The following is a 19345-nucleotide window of genomic DNA, read 5'->3' on the forward strand; positions in this document are numbered from 1 at the left end:
TTAACTTTTATTTCCCTCTTAGACATCACACTTCAGTCCAGGGATTAGTTCGAAAAATGCAAACAATACATAAAATTTTAAAACATACAAGATGTGAATAGAAACACAAATGATACCATTTCTTCAACACACATACCAACACAGCGAGGGGTCTTGTTATGATGGCTCCAAGTTCCATCTGACTGACATATGGCAGTGGTAAGTTCCTTAGATGACAATCTATATCCGTCATTACAAAAATAGGTAACACGCGTTCCTACCAAGTAGTCTGTTGTGAGTATTCCTCCATTTGTTGGAGCTTTAGGAATCCCACAGGAAATTGCTAGAACAAATACACACATACAAAATCACAGAAATAGAAAAATACTTAATTTAGTAGATAAGTCTCTTCAATTGTAAGGCATGTAAAACTATTTGAGATTTTATTAATTCCTCTGAAACAATTTCAGAATATCTCCTAGAAAAGCTTTCCTGAACTATAACTTTTTGAATAATTTATTTCAAACTCCTGTTGAATGTGTTTCAGATTGGTGAATCCATACATTATTAATGTTTTATTTCTTGGTTTCTTACTTGGTTTCTTGTCAGTGTGTGCATGGTTATCAGCATTCTATAGATTATATAAGAATAAAAATTGGGTAAATATAGAGTGTATCTAGGGCTAGTCCATAATTGGGCCACCACATAGCAAGTTTGGTCAATTACATTTGAGAGATAATTATTAAAGATTACAAAGGTATTGGTAAATAATACTCATCAAGATTTTTGCCAGGAATACAATGCATAGATGCATAGGTTTATTTTACCTGGAAGCTGGATATTGCTTTGTCTTAGGTCCAAACTCTATGTGCTTAGGCACCATCCATAGAATATCATGGGTATGGATATGTTTAACAAATACAGTTCCCGGAAATATTGCCTTAAACCTAGTTTGAATCATCCTGCATTTCACTGAAATGTCTTAGATGTGTTGGTTTTCATCTGCAATAAATCTGATGTAGGTGAAATTAGTTTTACTATAATGTGACAACTGCAGTCAAAATTTTTATTTTAGTTAATTGTATATCATGTATTTTCAAATCTTATAAATGTTCACATCTTATAAATTCAAATGACTATACAGATACACTCTAAGATGAATTGTTTGCCATCTTTGCTCTTCAAGGACATTATTTGTGTCTTCAAAAGTAAACAAACAAACAAAAGACATAAGCTTTCAATGAATATATTTGGCAGCAAGACACTAATTAAAATGAGATTATTTGTAAATTTTGTATCATATTCAGATATGTGTAAATATTTATGCATACGTCTGCAGAAAAATTAGTATATTTGGTTACTGGTACAATCCAGAACCAGCTGGGATATTGTAATATCTGGCATATGTACTGTATTACCTCTATGAAATGGAAAATTTCTGAGTTCTGAAATACCCAATCTTACAGGTTTCCTATAAAATATTCTAGTTATATCTATATTTTTCTCATATTAAAGGAAATAAAAGAACAGAAAGCTAGGAGTTTGATTTAATACTTACAGACCTGTGTTCTAGTTACCTACCTCTCATTTCAACCTAAATTTGTTTCTATTTCTCTTAGAAAAACTACTATTTAGGTGTTTATTTTTAATTAACCCATGCACATTTCACTATAAAGTGAAAAGATCTTAGTGAAATCTATATGAAATTCACAAAATTGAATGGCAGACTTCCTACTGGTAATGGTTTGATCTTTTGTAGTCTGATAACCTGCAAATTATGAACAGAGAAGCAATGATGTTGACTTAATAAATTACATAAGCAATCTCATACAATTATGTTATTATCCGTGCAATCTAATTATAGTCTTCAAAATCATGTTGCAAACATAAATGGTTCCCTGATGTCTGTTCAAGCAATGCTTATATTTCCACTTAGGACTTTTGGGAATTTCAATTTGTCATAAGTGATCTCCCTACTGAACCCCACCAAAGACTGTGTATTTACTGATTTTTAAAAAATAAACTATACATTGTTGGAGTAATGTAGGTTGAACTTAGATCAAAATATAAAGGAAATATAGTTTAAATAGTATAAGCTCCATATATGTGGTTAGTATAAAATGGCTATATTTTAGAACTAAGAAAATGACAACACACTAAAATGATAGCACAACAACTATGCCTGTGGGTAGATTACAACTTAGCTTCTCAGCAATAAAAAGACAACAAATCAAGTTCACAAGAACCGTCATCACCAAGTGGTTGTCAAAGACACTTCACTCAAAAAAAGTACAAATTGAAAGTGAGGCAGAGAATGCAAACTGTTTCTACATAACACTGTACTATACTCAACTGTATAGTGGGATGAGACTGGTTCAATTCTTGAAGGAGAGGAAATCAATGAAGGGTCACTTGATGTATAGACAAATAAATAAAACACCTACCCAAACCCAAATAGAGATAGCAGACTAAATTTTCTATCTTTTACTGTGCTCACATTGTGCAATTGTAGTTCAAGTAAATATATACGAGGACGCATAAGGAGACTGAAGGAAAAAAGAATAAAAATGATCGAAGAATTTGAAACAAATTTGGAACAAAACAAAAATTTGCATAAAAAATAGCTCTTCCCAATGACATTTAACCATTTCTTTTTAATTAGTTCTGTTCAACTACAGATAGGTCACATACAACAAAGGTTTTTATTAAATAATCTTTTAAAATTGTTTTCATGATAATAAAAGATCAATTTTGGAAATCACTCCTTGAATTATAAATATGTTATCATTTTACTATGTCGAATATCTTTTTAATCTGCATTTTGATTTAACTATTTTAATTGTGGAACAATTTTAAATCAGGAACAATGGGGAAAAAATTACTCCATATGTAAATGTCATATTGCATACCAAAAAAAAAATCAATGAAATTATAATGTTGATTATAGAAAGCAATTTCAAAATTTTAGAAAGTTTAGGACATTTTTTATTTCTTTTTTTAAAAATATTTTTATGTTTATTTATTATTGAGAGACAGAGAGACACAGAGTGTGAGCAGGGGAGGGGTGGAGAGAGGGGGAGACATAGAATCTGAAGTAGGCACTAGGCTCTGAGCTGTCAGCACAGAGCCCAACACAGGGCTTGAACTCACAGACTGCGAAATCATGACCTGAGCCAAAGTCGGTCGCTTAACCAACTGAGCCACCCAGGCACCCCTAGGACATTTTTTATTTCAACCAACAGTTAATTATATTTGCTAAAGGTTTCTTAAAGATTATTATATATATCTTATATAGATAAGCAATAATTACACAACTGAAATGTACTAGTTCAATGTCAGAGCATTATAATATTTATTTAAAATATATGTGATTTAGAGGTTATTGTTTATATATTTTTCTAAATTCCCATAATTCTGAAATTATAAGATCAAAAATTCTTTTCCAAACCAGTTTAGGGAAATTAATACTAAGAATTTGTGAATACTGCCACTGTTCATTAGGCAAAGAAAAGCAGACGTTTTGAAAGTTTACCAAAATATATCTATTCAGCACGAAGTCAGCTTTCTCAATGTTGGTGGTTACCCACTAAGTTTATAACTCTTCACAGATTTCTAATAAGTGATTAATGTTTCCTCAAGGAAACAACAGTTTTTTTCATTTCTCATTTATTTATGCATGTATATGAGAGTTATCTCTTCGTGAATTAAAATCGTAGTTTAATAGGTAAAAGAACCCATTTTGGATGTCTATCAATACCTATGCTTATTTTAACTTGCTGTTGTTCAATTTTAAATTTTAATTGATATATTTTATATTTTATTTGTTTTATATAAATTCCTTCTGATAAGCAGATTATAGATAGATAAGCCCCATTATTTATTAACTAAAACGTTCTGCATTTTTTAATGTAAGGGGTCTTAGTTGTTTAATATGCCTCTATATGCTGGGTAGAATACATCAAATACAAAATTAAATTTCATATTGAAACATAATGTGATATGTTAAGTATTAAAATTTTTTCTAAGTCCGATGACATTAGAAACTCTTGTATAACTGATATTGCATTTGTCTTTGTGACTGTACCTAGCTAAGAGACAAGATCTAGTCCAAAGATCAAAACTGTGCCATTTGTTGAATAAGAAGCTCGAAATTCTGTTGCTATGTCAGAATAAAATGCTCAGACAGTGCTTCAATTGTTTCTTTATCTTTTTTTTAATGTTTACTTATTTTTGAGAGAGAGAGAGAGAGAGAGAGAGAGAGCGCACAGGTGGGGGGCGGGCAGAGAGAGACACACACACACACAGAATCTGAAGCAGGCTCCAGGCTCTGAGCTGTTAGCACAGAGCCCAACACGGGGCTCGAACCCATGGACCATGAGATAATGATCTGAGCTGAGGTGGGATGCTTAACCAACTGAGCCACCCAGACACCCCCTCAACTATTAATAAAATGCAAGTGAAAGGGAAAGACACATCTCTGTTAAGTTAGCTAAACAGTGAAAAAAAAAAAAAAAACGTGGTGGTCAGCTACATTTTCCTATTTTAAATTTGTTGCTCTGAGAGCACATTTTTGCATACTCAGAGTGCATCTTCAGTGACCCTGCCCACTCTTATCCTCTGCTTTCTCTCTACAGACTTCACATTAATGCAGTCTCCAGCTCTGGGTCAATCATTTTCTGACAACAAAGTCACGAGAATGGTAGACGTATCCATAAAGTTGTATAGGTGTATGAGTGGTTACAGGAAAGGCATAAATCACACAACAACAAATGAATTATAAAACAGTATGTATCATGTTTCTCAAATTTATCATTCTGCATTTTTAAGTCTTACTTTCATGAAGGGCATCTATACTATGCTTCTGAATATTTATGGTTTGGGAAGTTCCAATGACCCAAATGAAAACGTTAAATGAGGTTAATCTTTTAATGCATTTGGGGATAATATACTTCACCTTGACAAGCAGGGACCGGTGCATCCCATGCATGATACCCATAGGAAGACTTTCTGCACACAGCACTACTTTTTCCAACGAGTCGAAATCCTCTGTCACAGGCCCAGCGGACCACACTATTAAGTTGTCCACCCGTCTGACTGATAATGTATCCATGAGGCGGAGATTCTGGTGTGCTACAGTAGAAAGCTTTTCAAAAGACAAAAGAATCACTGTATAATTAATGAATCAGAAATTCTTTACAATACAGCATGGTAAAAAAATCTAAGTGAATACCAGTACTTAAAATAGGGCAACTGCCACCTGTGTGAATTTTACTTCATATGCACATAATATAATTTTCTATTTTCTTCACAATCTGTTGAAATAACTTTTGGGAGACAAAACTATCTCTGAGCTTTCTTTTAATTTTTATCATCATGGAAGATGCCTTCTGAATTGAAATACACATATTTTCTTAACACCCTAGAGGTTGAAAAGCCCTACAAATATTTCAGTGAATTTTAGAAACCGTACTTCTTGTCATTTGAAAGACCCATATGTAGGGTGCCTGGGTGGCTCAGTTAGTTGAGTGTCTGACTCTTGGTTTTGGCTCAGGTCATGATCTTGTGGTTCTTGGGTTCAAGCCCCACATTGGTCTCTGCACAGCCTGCTGGGGATTCTCTTTCTGCCCCTCTCCTGCTTGCTCTCTCTATCAAAATAAATACATACAATTTTAAAAATTTGAAGAAACTAAATGCCACAGTCTTGGTAGTAATATTTTAGGGCATGTTATTTACATGTAACTTTGAAGGTATTTCCAGACACCTATATCATGTTAGGTCAAGCATTTCACTTTGGTTGATTTCTAAATAGACCCCCCACACTCCATAATCCTCTCTCCCAGTTTATTAAAGAGTTTCCATGCTGTCAAAAGTGCTTACATATGGTGATAAAAATGTCAATAAAGTAAAACTTTCTTCATCTTTTGAAGTCTGAAGTGTCAAAAGATAATGTCAAATGGCTTTTTCATATATATGTACTTTTAAGGCTATTCAGCCTGGCAGGATCCATTTACCCTTTGAAACTTCAATGTATTCATCTGAGAAAAATAAGACTTTAGGGGTAACTAGTAAGAAAGAGATTGGATCTGGAATACATATGTCATAACCTATTATTTCTAAAGAAAAATTTACAGTATGTCAAGCTATTCTTGGGGTTAAAGTGGTGCTTTCAATATGTTTATATCAAAATTTTTCAGAAATATCAACATAAATAAGGGTTAGTCTATAATATAGTCAATCTAATGATTATAATTGATTGATTTGAATGTTTTCCCTTTAAGTTATTATGATCATTAAAAATACATTTAATGTGCTGACTTTTAAATTCCATCTTTGGGCACAAATTTAATAAAAAGACATATTGTTCATATGATAGAAATATAGATTGAAATATGAAAAAAATTTAATGATGACTGTGCATGCTTAAATTTTTTAAAACACTTCTTTGCATATGTTAATAATATTATTAAAACAACATAAATATATTGTATGATAAAACTTCTATACATATTGGTATTATGGTGTCAGTGATAAGTCAATTCTAATATGTAGAAGACAAATGTTAATCAATTAAAATCAAACTATCATCTTATAGTTTTAAAATCAAAGTAAATAGACAAAATAATTTTATTTGTATATGATATAGATGCAAATTTATATAAATAAACAAATTTGAGAGTATATTTTTAGAACTGAAATTCAAAATTTATTGAAGGCTATGCCTAGAATTTTTGTCAGAATTGTTTATAATTATAAAGTAATTTTCCATTGAATTGATTAGCAATGACCCATGGCTTGGGGAGACATGATCAGAACACGATACAGAAAGAGATGCCTGATTGGTTTTGAAATATTCAGTTATTGAGCACAAACCCATTCCTCTGACATGATTTAGGATGACGAAAAAAGGAATATGACCTTTGAATAATGAAGAACTATTTACATATACTTATTCAATAAGAAAATATTTGGCTCAGAATCATTAGACCCGATAAACAGGAAGGGGCATAGAAAAATTATTTCATCTTGTTATTAAAAAGGAATTTTATTCCATATCTTTCTAAATATTACTCACTGAAAAGCAGTAATAACAAAACAATTATTTTTTCAAAACTGAAGGTTTTTAAAGGATGTGCTGATCACTTCTCTTTCAATATTTAACTTACTTAGCGGGTATCATAAATGGATGGATAATTAAAAACAAAGATTTTTACCATTGTATGCTTATCTTTTGTTTAACCTTATCATATAAAGGAGTCATTCAATAGATCTGATACACACAATTGAGCAACAGTATTGCTATTTTGCAAGAATTCAAGGGAAATAAATCTATTGAAAAAAAAGTATTGAAGACACCAGACTTTAACTTATAACTAACATATATGTCATAAATACCCTAAATGCTTTTAATCTTTTCAAAAATCACAAGACAGATATTGGATTATTATCATGACAATGGGGAAACTGAGACAGAGAGAGGCTACATAAACTGCTCAAGGAACCTCAGTGCAGGACTCTGACTTAGATTCGTATCTAATTGAATAGTATCTGCGTCTGTGCTCTTTAGCCACAACCGTACTGAAGATGTCGGTGGGATCTGTACTGAAGTTGTAAGTATCACATACCTATATATCTTATCCGGAAGCCTTTTTTGTTATTGCCATGATCTGCTGACCATTGAAGAAATACTTCATGACCGTTGCTTGTTACATTAAAAGGAGATGAATAATCTCCACTGAGGGAAATAAGCACTGGACTTTGAATATTTGGTCCTTTGGGAAGAAAATAATACAATTTAGACATACCTGAAAAATTATGTTCCAATTTATCTTTAATATTTTATATGTTTAGAGTACTATTAAGTATGGTGACATTTTGCTCCACAAGCAATTTATATCATCAACAGTACCTTAAAACGTATTATCTTTGTTTTAAACATTTAATTCCACAGCCAAAGAATCTATAATTTGTAAAATAATAAGCTTAAGTACAGTTTTCACATGGTATCTAGATAAACTTGATATTGATACTTCTAAAAATAATGGGGGAGATAAAACAAAATCATTAAGCAATTGTTTATACTGAAGGTCTGCATGTAAAATTAGAGTAGTTGAAATGAATTTATGAATATGCAGTAAATATAAATGATATTACCATCATACACCTGAAGAACATCAAATTCCTTTTCTGTCTGGAAGAATTCTACAAACATGCTGATATTATATCCTTTTTCTACTGAAATGCTCCAGGCACACATTTGAAGATTTGGGTAACTATCAGGGTATCCCGGGCTCAGTATGACTCCGGTGGAATCCAGCCGTAATTCATTGGCAGGACAGAGCACTATCAAAGAAAGAAATCATTAACTAATGCTAGTGTGTTAGACCTAAGTTTAAATTGCATTTTAAACATTGGGTACTCCACTTTCATGTTTAATCATTAGAAAGGAGACAATACTTTGAATTATGTGTTTGAAGAGATAATTTGTATTAAACTTGCAGTTCAAAACATGGAGGAATGACCAAAAAATTAAAAGATAAAACATTTATCTCCTTTGATTTCTTTATATACTTTCCCTACATTTCCTCATCTTCTTGTGTCCTCTCCCCGCTGCCCCTTTTGTTTATGTCTTTGCTTGTCTTTTTCCTTCCTTCCTTGTTACTCACTTTCATTTCTCCTCAAACTTTAACTCACTCAGGTATGTAGGGCCAGACAAGAAATTGCACTCTTTTGAGAGTATTCATTCCTGGCTAGGCACTTCTGAACTCAGAGATGTGGGTAAGCCATGAGGATTTAACACAATTCTAGGTTACCAGTCATCCTTCAGTTCTTCGTGTTGTCTCCAGGCCATAAATGTAAGACAAAGTATAACACTTCTTATTTCATAATGATACCACTGCTAGACAACAAATATATGTATATTCAAAAATACAGAAAATTTGTTATATGTTGACAATAAACATAATTCTGATGTAACAGCCTCCAAAGTATAGTAAACTTTAATTGTTGGCATCAAGCATCATGTTTTGGGCCAAATACAAACATCTACTTAAATTTGCATTTGGAATGAGAGCGTGGGCAAGATGATCAAATTCTTGCCATTCAAGTGATGCTATTTCAGCCTTCTGTTTTTTTTCTTAAGAGTTTGAGTATTGGAGCTCCTCAGTATAGCTTACATTGTACGGAAGTAAACTCATATATACCAAACAGTATTTAGTTCAAATACAGAACTTTCTACTTGTCAGAACAGTGAGAGTGGTTACAGCAAAATGTCCTATGTGAACTATTGCTAAAAAGTTTTTAAATTTTGGAGAGACCAGTTTTGGGGTATTATTACTGGGGACATTCAACTGGTATGATGGGCAGAGTAGACCACTTTTGAGAATTTGGTGAGTTGGAAATGTTTCACACGACATTTCCTAATCCAATTACTATGAATCAATTTCCATCTTGGAGTTAGATAATGTGGATCTCAAAATAATTAGAATAGCACCTTAAGCAGTATTCTTGTTTTTCAGTGTTTGCTCAAATGAGCTAGGCTTGGAAACACCAAATATAGTTGCTGGAATATACATGAATAGATGAAGGATATATATTCATCACTTCCTGGGTACAAGGACAATGAAATACTTTGAGCCATAAAGTCTCCATGTAGTATAGGGATAGAAAAGGATATAAAAATAGTAGATTTTGTCAATATATAATGGCTCTTTAATCAAGTTGATAACTTGAAAAGAAATAATTTGAAAATAAAATTAACCATAACTAATATTAAGACACTTGAAAATTGACTAAAGAATATAGCATAGTTAGATATACTAAAAACAAAATACTAAACATAGAATATAGTAAAGCTAAAACATGTAAGAGTTGTTTTCCTTTTTTTTTTTTTTTTTTGGCTTTTACTTCTTCTTTTACTTCAATCTAAGATGTTTGCTTCTTGGATATGACTTTAAGATTTCTCAAAAATAATTAAGTAAATGGTAGCAGGTCATAAGCACTCTAAAAGAAATCTGACCTTTGCTTTTCATAAAATGAAAAATGTGTAAAATAAACAAAAACATTAACTTGACAATCGTAAATGAAATGAAAAATTTGAGTCAAAGATGAAGAATACATATTAGTGAGTATATAGCTATGGCATATTGAAATGACAGATGTATATAATCATATGGGAAGCTGAAGTAAGTTTAAGGAAGGGTTTATTTAGTGTGTGCTCAGCTATTTAATACCGTGGAATACTTAACTAAGTATCTGTTTGGCTTACTGAGCATGTGACTTCTTCACCAAAACCATTTAGCAACTTCATAGTTTGCCACAAAGTCCTCCAAGTTCAGTCCTTACCCACCTCCCCAAGTTTCTTTCCTGCTCCTCCTCCACTGAAGTGAAATGCCCCAAACATAGTAGATAAACTATGTGCAGCTTTTTGAACTCTGCACATTCATTCATCCGGGCTTCTGTTTCAAATGCCCTTTTTTCCTCTGCTGCATTTGAAATGTTACTGCATTTCAACACCCAGATGAAGTGTCTCATCTTCTGTAAAATCCTTCCTGAACCGCTCTGCTACCAATCTGAGCAGAATTGCTGATTTCCTTCTTGGTGTCTCTGCAATGTATGCTTTTATTACTGCAGTTAGCAATTTCATGGCTATTTCCCTAAATTTTTGGTGTCTCCCTTTCTGGGCTATGATTATCAAAAACCAAGTGCCATGTCCTATTTAATATGTTGGCCCCCATATTCTAAACTGAATAAATATTCCAGATTACTTTTGAAAAACTGATATGATTCAATATAATTTACTTTAAGTACACAAATTAACCTATTTTCATACTATCCAACACATACCAAGAAGCCCTACAATGATGAAGAATAAGAGGAATATGTATTGATTGTGACTATATGTTAAGACACTGTTAAGCACCTGTTGTGCATTATGTAACTTATCCCAACAACTTTAGAAAGTGTGTACAATTCCTCCTGCCATTACACATACGAAGGAACCAATGCCCGGAAAGTTTACAGTGCAGAAGTGTCACAGGTTCAGCTGGATGGATCCTGCAGTTTTAACCACCGAATATAATCACCCATTATACTTCATTTATATCAAAGTCTTTGAAAAGCAGCACATTTAGCATTGCTTTCCATATTTTAAGCATGATAAAGAAAACTAAAAAGGATAAAGGGAAGAATAACAGAATTGATGCAGCCTCTTTTAGGAAAAGTGAGAAAACGTGAAGTAATTTAAGATAGACTAAAAACAATGTATATTCGTTCTAACGGACTCCAAAAGAATGACCGTTTTGGCAAGTCTGTGAATTCAGTCAAATAAAGAAAAAAGGTAAAGTTAGAGTTTTGGCTTAAGTACCTGGTCAATTAGTTAATGTAATAACACTGCATAAACTAATTCTGAGAGATGATTTATTAGGGTTTAGCTAGTACCTGAAGTGCCATTATGAAATAAAAATTAGTCTTTTTTTGTGTTCTCGATACTACATAGACTAGGAAGAGATGTAATTATTAATCAGTAGCAACTTCTGATTGTAGATTGAAAGTTTGAGTGATGAGGGATTATTAAGTAATTAAGGTATCTAGATTGTTTTATTTTAATTTTCAGAAACTTATTGAGATCCAGATACAAAAAAATAATTAAGTGTTGCCCACTAAGAACTCACAAAAAATTTTATATATTGGAGTCAAAGAGAAAGTCCTGACATGTAATTGCTCTTTCACACCTTCTTGTGTCTGCCCAAGTTATTTTCACATGTATAATTTCCCAAAAGGCTAAAATTATATCCTCCACATTCACATCTAAATGTTTGAATATGCACCTTGAATAATCCTAAGTGGCTAAAAGGAAGTCTTGTGTGAAGGAGAAAATTGAATGAATGACATTTAAATATCAAGAGTATAGGTGATAGGCTTTAGAAAACCCAAACAACTTCTAGATGCTCTGAAGTCATTGACTAAGAGCAAAGAAAATGCTCACATTGGTGTTCGTTTTTACCTCCAAACATGTCTTTCCTTTTTCTATTGTCAAAGCTTCTTGTGAAAATCCTTCCATTTTATTGCAAGGACTCCAATGGGGTAGAAAATTAAATGTTAATTCCTACTTATAGCATGTTTGGACTAATAAACATGCTATAACTAAGAAACGTAAAAATAAAAGTTTTGTTTTTGGCTCATTTTAATAGATAAAGTTAAAGGTCTGTGCAAGAAACAGATTTCCATTTCTCAGGAATAAACTCCAATGAAGGAAGTAATCCAAGAAAATCTGGGGAGGGATTGTCAAATTCAATTCAATTTCATTCAAATAAACCACTATTATAATTAGTTACTATGTGGTGGGCTCTGTTCTGGGCCCTACGGGGTTACAAAAATTAACAATATGTCATTTCTGAACACCGAAACTCTAGCACACCATTCAAGGTCCATCATGGTCTTACCCCTGTAATTTCATAGTGGATTCCGTCATGTCTATACCTCTGTTTTCCACTTCTGTGTATCCACATATTCATCTGTCATTTGGACCACCCTTTATTTATCTCTATTCTAAGTCTCACCCATCATTTGGAACCAAGATTCAGGGAGCAACAATTCCATCAAGCTTTCCCTGCCTCATAAACAATAAAACATTACATGATTCTATCGCCCCTTGACCTGTTTCCTAAACACTGTGTTCCTACCACCTACATGGATGTTATATCCTTTAAGCCATGTTGCCTTCACAGCAGGAACCATTTATGACTGGTTTGTTTGTTTGTTTGTTTGTTTGTTTGTTACTCAAACCCTCATATGTAACAGATGCTGGATTAAAGTTCAATGAATTTAGTGGTTAGAACATAACTATGTCAAGTAAAGGCAATCAACATCGGAGTCTTTATTTAAGGTTTTTTCTCTTATTTTCCACCTCCATTTCCACTCCTCACAGCAAAATTAATTTAAATAAATTGAACTGACTTTGGGGTAAACTAAAAGGAAAAAAAAAATAGACCTTGGAAGAATAAGTAATTTTTAAAGTTAAATCTGAGAAATCATGAAATAAAAGATACCACATATAAGCTGTATAACTTTTAACATTATGGCCAGTTACATATTTATATAAAGTAGACTTTTCTCGATTTTTCCATTATTGGATTAAACATAAAACAAATGCTTAGAGATAAATAATCATAGGAATTGATACCTTGACAAACTGGAGGTGCTCCATCCATTTGAAGTCTTTCTCCTAATCTGCATGTCAGAATTGCATTACCAACCAAAGTAAATCCTGGAAGACACTGATACCTAATAATGTCACCTATTAAAAAAAAAAAGACAGACAGAGGCTTCAGATAGGCAACAAGTAATGGTAACAATGAACAGATGTTTCTATTGCAAAAGTAGAATATTTTTTTCCTTCAGTTATTTTCAATTGGTATAAAATTCTACTAGTTATAAGTAGGGATAATATTCAAAACATTGAACTACAAGTACCTCATGGACACTGACAAACCAGAACTGAAGCCAGGGGTAAACTACAGTAAGATTTAACTGGTGTGCACCAGTTGGATGTAAGCAATAGCAGTAAGGAAACAATCTAGTTGGTATAGTTAAGGTATTCATTAAAAATATATTAAGCAAGTTAAAATGATTCAGAATTATTGCTTTTATTTTAAGTTTACAGTAGTCATTGATATTTTCTTAATTTCTCAACCAAAATCAATATGATGATAATGCTGAGTTTATAGCCATGTTAAAATGTCTTCTTTTGTTACATCATTTTTTGAACTGTGAGACATTATTGGGATTTAATTTCCAAAGGGCTTTATTTACTATTAAATTGAGCATAATCCACCACTTGTCTTTAAAGATATGGAAATAAAGCATATCTTCTAATACACCCTATATATTCTTCATTGTATGTTGCAGGCTTAAGCCTGAATTCAAAGAACATTAGTGTACTGCAAGGTAACAAAAAAATAATTTGGAAGGAAGCAAATTATTGACCATGGTTGTATGGTTCAAATGATCATGCTGGTTTTCCAATTACATATCCTAGAGATACAGAATTCTTGCTTTTTGCCTAATACTCCCTTTTGGTCTTTTCACTACTGTCCAATTTTAAGAATTCCAAACAATCCCATCAATCCAGAGAAAGACAGTCTAAGATAGGTCGCTACTATTCTGTTTATTTCTTTTAAAGAAAATACTTCTAGTAACACTATGTTTTTAAAAAATAATTTATCAGACTTTACCTATTTCATATTCATCATCTTCTGTCAAAATTTCAGCATTGGGTACAGGTGGCGGAGGCTGGCACACTCTTAGTTGATAAGCTATAAAAATAGACAACGTGTTTATTCCTTCTCTAAGAGGCTGTATATATTCACACATGTGAAAAAAATAATGCAAGCTTTATTTGTAAGAATAAAAATAAACAGTATAATTTATCAAGCTTCAATTATTTGTTTATTTAAAAGATGATACAATATTGAAGGAAAACAAATCATTCCTTAGATGCCAACATATTTTCCAAGGGAAGAATGCTTACCTGTAACTCCTTATTTCTTACCCTCATTCTATTCCTTCTTGTTATGTGCTTCATAACAGCTGTTAATTTTCTCCTTGGCATTATCACAATTAGCAATTTTATATTCATTATACATACATCATTATAAATATGTCATTGTTATGTGCCCAATGCCAAGGTTCATCTCAGTCTCCTGCACCTAGCAAAGTGCCTGGCATGTACTTATAATCACAAGCAAGTACTCAATGCTTACTTGATTCCGGAAAATATTATAAATATTTTACTAATATTAACTCAGTCCTCACAAAAAATGTTTTTATTTTATTACTTAATTCATGACTATGTCTAGAATAATCACCATTTTATAAAAGAAAAAAACTGTCACAGAGAATCAAAGAATTTGTCTAAATCACACAGCTGTAATGTAACAGACTGAGATTTGAACCTGGGTAGTCTGGCTCCAGAACCTTCTCTCCCCATGTTATAGAGTATATTCATGAAATACCTATTAGTTAAATTTCATGATTCTAATAATCTACATCACTTGAATAGGTTGTCCCCTTTAGATTAGAAACACTCCTATTTGGCATAGTTTAAAGGCCACCACAATAAAAAGTTCTTTAAGAATCTAAGTATCATGACTGCTAGCCCCATCTGATATCTACATCACAGTTTTATTTTCACTATGATTTATAAATAATGTAATATAATCTTGTTTAGTCAAGAACACACTTTATCATAACATTTGAAGAGTGTGTTTCATATGCTTAATTTTATTGCTTAAACTCAGGAGTTAAATTATTTAGGTATCTCAATGATCAGATAATGAGAATGAGGTTTAAAAGACATAGTAACTTGTCTGAGCTCACACAACTAGTACAGGGTTTATCCAAGACTCCAGCCTCTGTCCCCTAACCCCAAAGCCCATACCTTCAGTATTGCCACTATCATGAAAGAATTATGAGAGTACTGGGGAACATCAACTGGACCAGTTAAGGAAGACTCCTAGAAAAGGAGGTGGATAAAGTACGGTTTGTTTTTCTTAATTTTTTAATGTTTATTTATTTTTGATTGAGAGAGAGAGAGAGAGAGAGGATGGGGGAGGGGCAGAGAAAGAGGGAGACACAGCATCTGAAGTAGGCTCCAGGCTCTGAGCTGTCAGCACAGAGCCTGACGAGGGGCTCGATCTCATGGATTGCAAGATCATGACCTGAGCCAAAGTCCGATGCTTAACTGACTGAGCCACCCAAGCACCCCAACATTTTAAAGAACGAGTAAGATTTTTCCACTTCTGAAGGGTAATCATGGACATGAGATCGTTGCAGATGGAGGAGAAAACATGAGCAACAAGTTGGGCACTGATTCATCATGATGTAACAAAAAGCCATTTATAAGAGGTCAATCGATTAATACACCTCCAGGTTTCTAAGGACAGAAAAAAATAAGAACGTTTTTTGAATTGTAGCTGAGGAGGGATGAATCAAGGAAAATTTTCATTTCAATTTCCTGCTGTAAATTTTTGTTTGTCTCTTCAAACATCTTCCTTCTAGTACTTCAACCTGTTTATAAAAGCACTTGCTGTGCAAAGATGTTAATTTGCAAGTAAAACACTGCTCTACACAAAAGGGTTACCAACTAGAGAAAAGACTCACTGGGAAAGAAGCCCAGGACAGAAAAGTGTAACCTGGATTTTTGAGACGCAAGTTTAGAGTAACTTTAGGAATTTTTAAATAATTTTCCTGATCGTAGACCTTAAGAGGGATACAATTACCGAGGCAAAAGGCAATTGTAATAAATGCCAAAGAGGTAAGAGAAAGGGGATATATAGAAAGGTATAGGGAGCCCAGTATGGAGAAATCCTTAGGAGACTATGCTTCAGAGGAGAGCATTTTATCTCACCATTTTTTAAAAATTTTATTTTTAATGTTTATTCTTGAGACAGAGAGAGACAGGCAGAGCATGAGTGAGGGAGGAGCAGAAAGAGAGGGAGACACAGAATCGGAAGCAGGCCCCAGGCTCTGAGCTGTCAGCACAGAGCCAGACTCAGGGCTCAGATACATGAACTGCAAGATCATGACCTGAGCCAAAGTGGGACACTTAACCTACTGAGCCACACAGGTACCCAGGGCATTTTATCTCATCTTGACGTAGAACAGAGATCAACTCAGAAGTTAGCAAAGTGTAGAGAGATGCCCACACATGTATTATTTCACTTTTGTTTGCCCATAAAATTATTTTTGATTTTCATGCTAAGAATAAATTAGTTTATTATTTTAAGAAAGAGCACATTTTTTATCAGTGAGGAATCCATGGCTAGTGTCGTCTGTAGAACATGCTTAGAATGACCTACATAACTCAGTTGCAGAGTTTATAAGACTAGGGATTAGAAATTATTATTAATAAGAATCTGATATTCAGACATATTGCACTATTAAAAAAAAATTTTTTTAGGTTTTATTTTAGAAGGAGAGAGAGCATGGTGGGGGGGAGGGGGTGGCGGGCAGAGAAGGGCAGAGGGAAAAAGAGTGAGGGAATCCTAAGCAGGCTCCATGCCAATGCAGAGCCCAATATGGGGCTTGATCCCATGACGGTGAGATCATGACCTGAGCTGAAATCAAGAATCAGACACTGAACTGACAGAGTCACCCAGGCGCCCTGAGATTTTGTACTATTTTCCCAAGACCACATGGGTGTTGTGAGCTAAATTCTTTCTCATTCTCTGTTCTCTTCCATGACCTGCAGTTTTATAAAATGTGTCTTGGGAACCAAGAGATCGCTTTAGGGTCATGGAGGGTCTGAGGAGGGGTAATGTCCCGTCCTCTTGCCTCTACTTCATAAAAGCCATTCTATTTCCCTCAATTTTATAGATTTGAATTCTGAATAAAGTTCCCTTTGAACAAATTTTCTACAATCCCCACCTAAGTGATTTCATTGATTCTTTTGACTTCAAGTCTGATTTGTGTCTTAATTCCCAATTTTAGATCACCTGGATAAACATGTCTTCTGAGCTCCTCACTGCCTACCTACACTGACCCCTTACTGGTATCTTCTAATCACAGGTGTTGCACACACAGCATGACTTGTCTCAACATTTATTAATAATTGTCCATTTCTTAGCCTATTTGTTCATTGTTCGTGTCTCTACTTTGACTTTAAATAATATGAGAGAGAAGACTGTTTATCTGCTTTTTCACAATTATATGCTCCTGTAACTATGCATATAACCCAACAAATATTTACTAAATAGCATATGAAACACTGGTTTCCCTGGGAAGGAATGAGTCTCTGAACAGTCTTCCCTAGGATTATTATGCCCTTTAAATTTGCAAGTGGGCATAAAATAGAAGTAATTGTGGGTGACAGTGCTAGGAAATGAGATCTAGGCAGGCCCTGAGAGGTTTTACATGGTAGAACTATATAATTCTGACTATAATGTAAAGGAGAAGGAAATAATGAAGGAAACTCCTTTGCATCTGTTTTTCTTTTGACTCCTAAAGACAAGTACTACAAAAAGTAAATAAATCATAAACAGCTTCCAACAATTCTGTTTTCAATCTCCATCCATTTCTACTGGTTTGTTTGCTAAAATAAGTATAAAATTTGTCCAGTGTCTTTCCATTCTTTCTGCGAACTTCTCACTGTAGACCTGTCATTTCAAACCTATTGTACTGAGTTGAATAGTGCCCGTCAAAATTTATGTCATTCTTGGAACTTTAGAATGTTATGTGGAAATAGAGTTGTTGCAGACACAATGAATTAATTTGAGGTCATATTGAATCAAGGCAGGCCCTTAAAACACCATGCTGTCCCTATAAAAAGAGAGAAGACAGAGATGGATGAACAGGGAAGACATGTGACAGGGACAGAGAATGGAGTGCCAAAGATTTCTGGCTACCCCCAGCAGCTAGAATGAGTCAAGGAAGGATCCTCACATACAGCCTTTGGAGAGAGCATGGCCCTGTCGATACACTGATTTCACACTTCTGGCTTCTAGAACTGTGAGAGAAAAAAAATTCTGTTTGCTTAATCCAGCCAGCTCGTGGTGCTCTATTACAGCAGCCCTAGAAAATAAATGCACATGAGTTATTAAGTTTGTCTACAGGATGTTTCTTGCCTTCTGTGTCTCTCTAGTGCAATCCTTCCCATACAAAAAGGAAGCGATGGAAGGGAGGTAAGACTATATTTTTGAGGAATCCACTGTGTGCAAACAACTCTGCAAGCTACTTTACATGAGTTACTTCATTTAATGCCCAAATTACTACATCAAGATATGTGTAAATAGCTCATGTTGCTAAGAGAGACACTCCATTTCAGAATGGTTGAATTATTTACCCAGTTCAATGAGCCAGAATTTGAGCCACGTGCTTGAAAACTAAGCCATATTTTCTCCTGCATTTACAGACAAATCAACTCGGACTGGAGAATTATTTTGGTGCTGCCATTTCCCTACTGTCAATGTATAAACATTGGCCTACAGATTAAATTTGTAATCTTAGATAAAGCAACTTTCTTACCTTAATTCTCACCCATCCCTCATATGAGATGTCTGCTACATTTCATCTGAACTTTGTCAGGTCCCTTATATTTACCATGTTAATTCCCTAGTATACACTGTCATTTTTGACAACCTTGCAGGCCTGAATATTGGAACCATAACACTTAGCATTGAGGGTTCTACTATCTTGAATTATTCCACCTTTACTCATTAATGTGTTAGTGCTTGCTCCATGTTTAGCTTGTGTGGGACCATTTCGTACATGTTTACATTTCCTGTAGTGTCTAACACTTTATTTTGTTGTTTATTAAATACATATTATGGGGGGCCTAGTATGTATCAGACACCACATCTTATGTGCTGGG

At 33.8% G+C, this 19345-nt stretch overlaps 1 protein-coding gene across 3 annotated transcripts in view; it reads right to left on the minus strand.

The window, feature by feature from the left end:
• Positions 1 to 19345, minus strand: part of CSMD3 (CUB and Sushi multiple domains 3) — a 1240952-nt gene that overhangs the window by 82647 nt on the left and 1138960 nt on the right. For all 3 annotated transcript variants that reach the window (XM_042923788.1, XM_042923787.1, XM_042923786.1), the window contains 6 exons: positions 14211 to 14291; positions 13160 to 13273; positions 8131 to 8319; positions 7602 to 7748; positions 4934 to 5122; positions 137 to 322 (listed from right to left, as the gene is read on the minus strand). In XM_042923788.1, the coding sequence (XP_042779722.1) occupies positions 137 to 322; positions 4934 to 5122; positions 7602 to 7748; positions 8131 to 8319; positions 13160 to 13273; positions 14211 to 14291 (906 nt within the window). The remainder of the gene's footprint in view (positions 1 to 136; positions 323 to 4933; positions 5123 to 7601; positions 7749 to 8130; positions 8320 to 13159; positions 13274 to 14210; positions 14292 to 19345) is intronic.

Source organism: Panthera leo, chromosome F2 (assembly GCF_018350215.1).
Source record: "Panthera leo isolate Ple1 chromosome F2, P.leo_Ple1_pat1.1, whole genome shotgun sequence".
Classification (NCBI taxonomy): Eukaryota; Metazoa; Chordata; class Mammalia; order Carnivora; family Felidae; genus Panthera; species Panthera leo.